Source organism: Atta cephalotes (genome assembly GCF_000143395.1).
Source record: "Atta cephalotes unplaced genomic scaffold scaffold00003, whole genome shotgun sequence".
Taxonomy (NCBI): Eukaryota; Metazoa; Arthropoda; class Insecta; order Hymenoptera; family Formicidae; genus Atta; species Atta cephalotes.
In genome coordinates, this window is record NW_012130067.1 from 5,586,422 (window position 1) to 5,597,661 (window position 11,240).

General features: G+C 32.8%; 1 protein-coding gene across 1 annotated transcript in view; it reads left to right on the forward strand.

Annotated features, from left to right (window-relative positions):
• Positions 1-11,240, forward strand: part of LOC105625595 (beta-1,4-glucuronyltransferase 1) — a 42,820-nt gene that overhangs the window by 20,478 nt on the left and 11,102 nt on the right. Inside the window, exon 3 of the mRNA XM_012206918.1 lies at positions 101-281. Within this exon, the coding sequence (XP_012062308.1) occupies positions 101-281 (181 nt within the window). The remainder of the gene's footprint in view (positions 1-100; positions 282-11,240) is intronic.

Genomic DNA, 11,240 nt, shown 5'->3' on the forward strand with positions numbered 1-11,240 from the left:
GTACATAAAATATGTATCGTGAAATATAAAATAGTTTTGTGGATGAGACTCATGACATAAATATTTAGTCTTTTTATTTTACAGTTTTTTTATTTTATAGGTGGCTGCAGGACGTGTCACTGAACCATGTGCATCACGAAAATGTGAAGACGGGTAAGGTGTACATTAGTCATGATGTGACGAATTTCGAATTCCTTTACGAGCCTTTTTACGTAGCGAAAGATATCGTTCCGCCTCACGATGAAAGGTTTATGGGATACGGATATACAAGGAATACCCAGGTACACGACATTTCCTAAAATAACGTAGTTCTTTTTTTCTAGTAATACATTTATCATCTACATGACGAATGCATTAATGGTGATGTGAATCGAAAATTCAATTTTGTTCCCAAACATGAGATAATATAAAATAATACGTAAGTTTACATTCGATTCGAGTAGGTTGATGAATGCAGTTCTTTTCTTTAATGTATGAAAATACTCGTATTCGGGAAGATAAATGCAGCGGATGTATCAATGTATAAAAAAATTTATGGCTATTATTTATGAAACGTATTGAATCTATTAGCAGCGATATCGATAGAACAGTTTGAATTAAAAATGCTTCCCCGACATTATCGTCAATATCCTTCCCTATGGAAAAGCGAAAATGAATGATAAAGATCATAAATGGCTCAGATACGAATGTATCCATGATAATTGCACGGGTATACATCGCATATGAGTGTGTATTTCATCAAGTGCGACTGGTTTATTCTGCAACGTCAGGGACATAAAAAGTATTACATCGAAAATTAATATATCTTTCGGGATATACATTAGTAGGATTAGCGGATAAATGGCAATAATGGAACCGGCAGCTACTGGCCATTACGTTTCTACGCTTCTCTATAAATAGTCAGCATAAATTACACTAAAAGATGTACATTTTGGGATATTAACGATAAAAGCGGGATAACCTGCGTACATATATTCCCGTTTCATCAACCGAAAGAGAGAGAAAGAGGGAGAGAGATGTGTTCCGGATTACGACATTTCGCTAACTCGACGACGCGGCAAACCATTTTACGGGAAAATCATCAATGCGGATGTAGTGGCTATAAAGTTACATATGCCAACGAGGGGGTATTAGCGAGATCATGACGCGAGCTAGGAAAAACGACTAAAAAGATCTCAACATGCGACGAGTAGCAAACTAAAATGAGCGTATCCCATTGCGCACGTCGCGTGGGACATTAATTGAATTATATATTATCATTGCCGCGGCGTTATCGGACGATGGAGGCTCGTTTTGCGGAACGGACATTATTCAATTTAAACTTGATGCATCTCTGGCCGTGTAATCGAAGGTTTGCATATCGGGACGAGTGTCGCGTGAACTGCAAATTGCGTTCGCTAATGTACTTTTCAGGCACGTCATCCTCACGCGAATTACGAAGATTCGCAAATTTCTTAGATCGATAACGCCGAACTTTGAAACTGTATTACGTAATATCTCGTAGCGAATCATGCAGCTTCGATAGCTTGAAATGAGGAAAATTTATTTCGATCTAAAATTAAAAATGAAAACAGAAAAATCATATTCGTATTTACATGAAAAGAATGATTTTATTGAAATATCAAAAATTTAAGGATATATAGATTTGAAAACAGTTTTGTTGGAATTCATCAAAAAAATTCATTATTATTTATATAGGACGATCAAGTCAGTTGTTTTTACTGACATTCTAGCAATCAACATTTTATCATACTTGAGTTTTCTATAACATCATTATTTTATTTTATATTATTTTAATAAAAATACATTACATTATTTTAATAAAAATAAAATTTTCTCAGAGACTTATATCTATCTACATTTTAAGATAATTCAATGAAATTGTTTTTTTTTTCATATATATTCCACTTTCCAAAATCTAATCATAAAGTTCTTTCTGTTATTTATTTAAATAACTCAGTTTTTGCTTTTGCCTTGTTGTATTATTTGTATGTATTTTATGTTTTATAATTATTATTAGCATTTAGTACCTGACTAGCAAGTTATTGATATTGATATAGAAATTAATATTGATAGAATTAATATTGATATAGAAATTCTCAGTGTTTGTGTAAGTTTAATAATTTATATACGTGACTATCTGAATTTATTATTTACTTATTCAATTCAATTACATAACGCTTGAGTAACTACAGTTAATGAACATGCCAATATAATAATGTCTATGATTCGTCCAATCATATTTATCACATGTAAGTTATATTTTTAATTTAATTATTGTTTATTTTTTAACATAAAATACAATAGTTCATTTAATTTAAATGTTTATTCAGCAAATCGAGCAATTTGATGCAAAGTTGTTCGCTAGAAAATGTATTCATCTGACCATTAATATAAATATGAGACATTGTAATTATTAAAGCTTGCGAATTATTTATACTGAGGAGGATTCAAAACACGGATCGAAATGTTTATTTGTGGTATATATTCTTTTAAATATTATAAAATAAGAAATTCGTATATCATGTACTCTCTCTGGCTCAGATTATAGGTTTTATATATACAATTGATTTAAACAACTCAGTTATTAAAACGATTCTGTGAAAGAAAGAGGTCGCGGTGACTAAAATTACAGCGATCTTTAAAATGTTATTTGTGCCAAAAACCACAAAACAAACGCGAGAACCTTTCCGCTTCCAGTCCATATATACAGAGCATTGTATTCCTCTGAACATATAAATGTTCTTTTGTGGCATGCGGATCCCACATTGTTTTGACAAGAAAGTACGACAGTACCGACCGCTTCCGACTCTACGACGGAAATAACGAAATTCCATCGCACGGCAAAAATCCGAGCGCGATGAACGTGCACAGCTGCAAAACGAACACATGAAGTATACGCAACGGCAATAAAACAAGCAATAAAATCTGTATGTATGATATCGGCACAACTACATTTGTGCAAGGAAATTTTATGATCTGGGACATTCGTCGATTTTTTGATCTTCCTCAGATGAGATAGTTAATACATTCAGCGACAAGTGCACTGAGAATTCCGTTTGGTCGAATCAACTGATCTCTTATTTGAATATGGGCAATAAAATAACTTAGTCGAAGCTAAAAATTTGGTTATTATAATATTTTACTTATAATATTTCTGATAAACATAGGTATCATTGCATAAATAATAAATAAAGTTAAGAAAATAATTATATTCACTATATATTCATTACGATTGCGCTTACTCAATAAAAATGTTTATTTTTTTACTTATATATATTGATATTTTATTACATTAATACCTGAAATTGTTAGAAATTATAATTTTTTTCGTGTTTGAAATAATTATACATATAAGGTTATTTTTACATTATAGCAGTAATAATCATAAAAAACAAACAAGCTCTTAATCATAATTATTTTATCCTACAATTATAATCAAATCCAAACTTTTTTTTCAGTGTACCATGTTCGAAATCGATTATTACCATCTTATAAGTCTATTGATGTTTATTTGATTCTATTCATTTTACATTTTATTTGACAGTCACCAGTAATATACAAAGCATACATTTATATAATATATTATATAATATATTATAGGACATATAACATAAACTATAGAAATTAAAGCTTTAAACGGTCTGAATCTTAATGCTCGTATGATTCTTGTGTGAATTTATATATTACGTAGTTCCCAGAAACGCGTGTCAAAATGATTTCTTGAAACGCTAACTTTTATTAAACTACCGCAGTAATATTACGAGTTAAATTGACTAATAGTTTAACAAATTTTTGACTCATTCGCATCTTCGAAACGATCTTAATAATGTTGACGTTAAAATCTGTAAATAATTAGTTCTTATTGCGAAAAATATTACCTCGGCTGGGAGTCAAATCCGGATCTCTTGTATTCCGTGCGAGCGTCCTTTAGATTACTGAGACCTTAGTGATATTCTTCGCAATAATTGACATATGAAGGAACAACGTCTCTTTAGACGATAAAAAACGTAAATAAACAATATAATATATTATAGAACTGTATATGTGTGATAACACAAACTACATTTATATGTTAAACAAAAAGTTTAGTATCAGTTGTCGGTGACCCACGTGACGTAAATGAAAAGTTCAGTACTGGTCACGGTGATCATCACAGTGAATGCGTTAAATCATATTATTTTAATGGCGTAAGTGAAAAGATGTTTCTTACAGAAATGTTTATTACAGAAAAATTTAATCATCAAATATATGGCAATATTAAAGTGTATGTATCACAATTAGGAGTTGATGCTATCAGTTGTGAGATCCTTGTTGTGATAGTGGTGATGGTGGTGGCGGTGATGCGGCCGGCATTACACGCGCTGGTGGATATCGGAAGTACTCGTACATTGGTACTCTCTCCTCTGCGGTTTCTGTCGCATCTATTCCCTGTGGAGGAATGAAAATGAATACCGTCTGTTTATTTTCTCTTTACCATCTCTGTAGTCAATTACCAAAGTTTCCACTCATTTCCGTTGTATACTCAGAGGAAGGTGTTTGGTATTTGTGACTATAATTGCATGATAAAATAATTATAGCTAGAAGCTCCATTTTTATAATTACTGCTATAATAGTAATAATTATTATACTTGTAGAGTTTTACGAAAAAACAACATAGTTGGTACCGAAAATGACCATAAATTATAATTAATCCGCGAGACACTTTGTCACTCTAATTATGAAATTTGAGTTGTATATATATTAGTATTGCAATAATATTGCAATAGTATTACAATGTAGTTGTATATTGCAACATCATGTTATCATATGATTCGATTTATTCATACATATTATTGGAAATGTTGATATCATGAAAGGAAAATTTGATATTTGTGATTATAAATGTACAGTAAAATAATTATGATTAGAAGCTCTATTTTTGTAAGTATTACTGTATATAATATTAACAATTATATTAATAGTTCTTCAAAAAAATATAGTTGACACCGAAAATGACTATAAATTATAGTTAAATTGTGGTAGTTGCAACCATTTTTTTCTCTCAATATACGCAACGCTCAAGCAGTTACTTTGTTCTTTCAGGAACGCAACGTGTGACCGCATTCTTCACACGCTTTAAAAATTCTTGTTCTCTGCTATTCTTTTTCATTTTCATTATAAAAATTTTTTTTTACACGAATAAATCTTTTAACATTTTTTTCATTTAGCTGTGTATGTCAGAGTTTCTGAATATTATACTATTTTCAAAATGTAATCAATTTGATCAATTCTACTCGATAAATTTGCAATTGCAGTTGTCGTCTTTTCTATTACCTCGCCGCATATAGATGTGAGTCTCTCGTGAGAATATATAGCCGCCACTGGGTCGATTTTATTTTGCGTTAATTAATCTTCGGCTGTTTACGTGTACAATATGCGAGGACAATGCGGTATGCGCCATAATTACGATGCAATTATGTCGGTTTTCCAACTCGCTTCGATTACCCGGTAAAATGAGTGAGTTAATTGCCGATCGATTCGTTAATTCTCCATGCCGATCCCCATGTAGTCTTTGTCCGGCCTCGAGCGAGAGCTTAACATTTCCCTCCTTCCTCCCCCTCATACAACCTTCAATTACCCATCGATGTACCGAGTATCGAGCGATTGTCGACGTGGCCAATATAAAGGATTTGGCCCCTGACAATGTATGGCACGTGCTGGTCCCGTTCGCTCGCGACTCTACATTGGCGATCGATTCTGTCATCGTCGATTCGACACGCCATCCAGCGTAGTCGGACCTGGCGGGATTCTTTATTGTCGTGTTTATCGAGTGCGCCGATCGCGCCGGCACGAACCGCCCCGGCTTGATATCTCATCAGACTGGCGTTATCGGATTGATTTCGACACCCGGGGCTGGCGCACCGCGATAAGCGAGATAAGCCTGGCGTGGAAGGCGTCAAAGTGTAGAGAAATAAAAATCGGGAAATGAGCATATTTCGCCGTGTATTTTTAAAGCGATATATATCTCGAATTGTAATTAGTTTGGATTGTGAGTTTTGTAAAATTTAATAATTTGAGGACACTTTGTGCAAATTAAAATTATAAGAGGAAAAATTGATACTATTATAACAGTTTTGAGGAGGAATATAATGCAACAGTGATTCTATTCAGGTAGAATATAAACTCATCAGGGCATCAGAATGGCGTCGAAATAGTTTCAAAATGATCATTAAAAGTTATTTTTCGATCAGTCTAACGTTGATTCAGTTTAACGTCAAAATGACGTTATCGTGTTCTGTTTGGTTTCGTGTTCTATTAACAGGTACATCTTTTATTTATAATAAAAAGATATGTTAAAATTATCACCTAACTTTCATATAGCGTCCAAATAAAGTCACTTTGACTTTTTCATGACTTAGTTATCAGCTTCACGAACTACGAAGTGACACACTCTTATGAATAAAAAATGGCATCGATGTTATCTGACGTTTCATTTCTCGACTTATTATTGATTAGTAGCTCTAACTAATTTATAATGACATTGACTCGAGGACGCCAATGTATAGACAGTCATTGTTATGAGAAAAGCACCAAAAAGTGACGTGAACATCCGCAGACTGCGATGATTAAGTCTCTCTCTCTCTCTCCTTCCTCCCCCCCCTTCTTCCTCTCTCTTTTCATATCCCCAGGTCAGCTTTCCGTCATTATTGATGAGGATATAAAAAGTGCCCCCGTTAATAAGTGCCAAATCGTTATATGTAAGCTTAGAGCCTCTTTGGGAAACTCGCTTATTAAATCATATTCACTAATAAACTTTCTTAATTCTCAAAATTGGTATATTGGACTCATAATATAAATACAAGGTATGCTTTTGCGCATGATAACACCAGACGATCAATGAGAATTGTAACCTGACTATGTTATGACTATTACGTCATCATTACGCGGCAAATTCAAACGATTAAAAAATGAAGTAAATCATGGTAGTGTCAATGCATTAAGCACAAAAAAATGCATGATGCATCATTTGTCTTTGTTGTTCGACGAATAAAAAAAGATAAAATGATATCTCATGCGCTTCATTGCACAAATAGTCATTGCAGACAAAATTTTAATTTAAACAATAACTAACTGTTTTTGTAAGAGAACACACAGAATTTTCATATTTGCGTATAGCTATACTACTCACGCAATATCAAGTGGCTTCAAAACCATGATGGTGGTAGCTATCATGGCAGAGAGCCATATTTTAGCTGACCAAAGTGCTCCGAATGTCACCGAGATTGAATTATCATGAATGTGACGTAGGCAGACTGCTGCGCAGAAGTCTTCTAAATTCGTCCATCAGATGAGCATATTCTTGTATTTATACTATGATTGAATCTACACTGAGAGAAATGATTTTGTTATAGGAACAAATTAAGGGAAAACAAATGTGATATTTGATGTTAAAAAAAATGATCTATTTGTTACAATTGCAAATTAATTCGTCAATGTAACAAATAATCAATAATAATGTTAGCAGAAATAAATAATATCGCTAGCAAATAAGAGGCTCATATATACAATACATATATATATAAAAATCATAAACGGTTGCAAGGTCTTAAATCGTAAGAAATTGACCAAGTCTAGTTAAATTTTTTTTTGCCTATGTTAGACTGTGCTTGGTCGTTTTCTACGACTTAAGACTCCACGATCATCTATGAATTCTATGTAAATGAGTTTAAAGTCTATCCAAAAGATAGGTTAGATTCTATATATAGCAGACTAGCAGCAATCACAACAACAAAATTTGTTGTCATGTATTTACCGATCATCGGTTAAAGATACTGGTGGCTTGTTAAATTAACAAAATCTTTTCTCTCAGTGTACAGTTCAACCGCCAAATCCGAACCGCGAAAAATCGGTATACGAAGTGCAGGTGGAATCAAACCCGGATCCACAGATCGCGAGTCAATCGCATTGAGCGGCGAGCCACTCGGCCTGGTGATTAAGTCAGAAACGAGATAACTTGTTCTAGACACTTCAACGCAGCAGTTATTCCGTGATGATTGAGCGATTTCGTCGGGATCTGGGACCGTAAATCAAAGATGAACCAGTACGAATAAAATGATTGTCTGAACTGATTGCGAGTGCGGTAGCTATTTCGATTGTTTATGATTCACACACCGAAAATCATGGAACATGAAGAAATTTAACGCGTGTTATAGATGTAAAAGTACAAACGAGGAAACAAATCGAAATTAATTTTTCGCAAAACGTTGGATTTATGGAGAAGACCGAGTGTTATTTCAAACCTGATGCTCATGCTGCCTAATTTTTCCTAGTGATTAAAATGATCAGCATATTTACAGAGTTATATACACGCGACGTGCGTGGACGAATTATTTTGCATGCGATTCGTTAATGCTTGATCCGGCTTTCGGCATAATTTATTTTAGCTTAATTCGTTCGATACCACGCTAATTTTTGATGTAATGCTCTTTCGCGTCAGAAATGATTCGCCGATTTCGTAAATAGATATTTAATACGGGATTAAATGATGCTGAATAAGTAAATTTTATTTTATTTCACATTACGCGTATTTAAATTTACATTTTACAGCAAAGTGCCGAACAAATTAACCTGCGAATTCAAATTATTAGCGCATATATCAAGCGCCATACAGCGCGGTGACTGCATTTCATAATGCAAATTCGATAATGGAGTAACAAAAATCTTATTCGACTTTCGAATATGCGAGTGTGTCTCTGTATCGGTATTATTTTAATGCTTTCATACGTTTAATTATTTCGACGCATCTCTGGCGCGATCTTTTTCCGCTAATCATTTTATCATAATTAAATCGGGGCGAAAGTGATTTTCAATTAGGCTGTTCGGGTATTCCGCGCAGTACATTGGTAGTCAACGATCCAATTCGATCCAAAAGGTATCTGTAATTTAGCGGCTAATTCTCTCGTGGAAGATCAATGGCTCGCGGCTCGCAGGCACCGTGTAACAAGCGGCAATTTAAGTGTCTCGCAGGATAATGCAAGTTCTCTCCCTCGTACGAAAGGATCGATCGGCTTAACCGTATCGCGCGAAGCTCACCGGAGTATTGCCGTATCTAACCGACCAAAAAGGATATACAGTTTTTATAAATTTTTTAAATATTTTACATACACACTGTTGGACATTAAAGGAGCAATGATAATTCACTTGAGTTAAATAACGTTTTATTATTTTTAACTTTTATTATGTGCCAAAATGTAAATCGATTCATTCTGTGATTGAATTGGCTTAAGTTCGAAGTTCATATTAATGTATGTATTTAGTAAATAATAAACTAAAAGAAACAATTAATTAATTATTAATTTTTATCAATTTATTAATTTATTATGTATCATAATTAATTTACTATGAATTAATTAAATAATTTAAGTCAAATTCAATGTATTTCTTCAAATAAATTTTTTAACTCTATATTTTAGGTAAATTAATGACATGTTAAATAGGAGCAATGGCTATAGAAATAATTAAAAATAACTCGAATTGTGGGACATTATGAATTTAACAGTATGCCATGAAAATATTTTTGATTTTAATGCTCTTGAAATAACATCGAATTTATCTAAAATTAAACTGGCCTTCAATTCCGGACTCTACCTAAGCGTCATCAGAGAATGAGCAAAAACTTTGCGTTCCGTTCTCTTTTGTCTCTCGCTACTTTAATTCTGTGCCAAGCTGCACCGGTGCCCTCTTAATGCTGAGAAGATAAGTGGAGGCGCCATACGACGACGGGACACGTCGTATTCGCGGGGATTTACGTCGACGTGCGATGGCATAAAACTCAATTATCAGATTTAGCTCGCGGCTTACTGCCGCGTAGCCAGCATATTACTTGGCGATGCCATTTGGAAAAATTATACGACCCTGTTTACCGTCGCCCGTTCCTATTTTATGTCGGCATGCGCCGGCACGTCTTCATTTTAATATGTGTCACTTCTTTGCGCGCTTTGCGTTCGACGAAACACACACGTTTTCTGTTCGATGAGAGATCCGACGTTATCCGAAAAGTGCCACTCGCGGCTTTACCGTTTGCGACGGATATTATTCAGCGTTTCGAATCACGACTATGGATGTACCATCGCAGAAATATAAATGGGATATCCGACTGTCGAGCTGTCGAAGTTGCCATTATATTGGCGTCACATCTAAATCGAGCGAAACGACTCGATAAAGAGAAATTTGTGGAAGAAGCGCGTTATAATTGTAATTAAACGAATATGCAGAAATATTTGCAATGAACAAACTGAGCCCCCCCCCATTTGAGTGTATTTTAGTTTATATTGTTGAATATTTTTACCTTATAAATTTTTCTCAGGCATTTTATATATATTATAATACAATTGGATGCGGAAACAAAGTTTTGAAAGATTTAAAATTTTGCTGTATATAAATTTAAAAACAATTTTGTTGGAAACTAAAAAATGATACAAAACGTTTTAATTTATTTTAGCAATCAATTAATTTCCAATAAAATTATTTTATTATACAAATTTATATCTAGTAAATCCGGTAAATTTTTAGATCTTTCAGCAAAATTGTTCTTTTCGCGTGCTAATTTAACTGATGTATAACATATATGAGGAGATTGCATTACAAAAGATATATAAGAAGAATAGAATTTAGATGTGTTATACTCGTAAATAATTATTTTAAGAATTTTATGTATATATATATATATAGGATAAAGCGTGGAAATCGTGGTATAACCGACAAGAGAGTGATTCTACATGAAAAAAATAAGTTGAAAATGTAGAATTTTATATGAAGTTTTGTTTCCAGGATAACATTTTCAATAATTTATGAAGTAAAAATTCATTGTGTGCAAATATCCTGTTTTATTATGTATTCTCTATTATTTGATATAATAAAAAAACAAACAGAGCAGTCTATAGCGAAATTTATTAAATTGGAATAAAAATCTGCGAATATTTAAAATTGATTTTTTCAAAAACAAAGCCTTATATGACAAAATTCTATTCTTATTTTTTCTGTTCTTCGTTTTCTTATTTTTTTCATATAGAATCTTTTTCTCGATTGTACTATAATTTCCCTAACATTTTTATATATATATATATATATATATGTATATATATATATATATATACAATTATTACAAACTACATATTAGTAATGTTCAATAAATTAAAAAAACTAATTTAATTGTTAGAAACTATATATATATATATATATATATATATATATATATA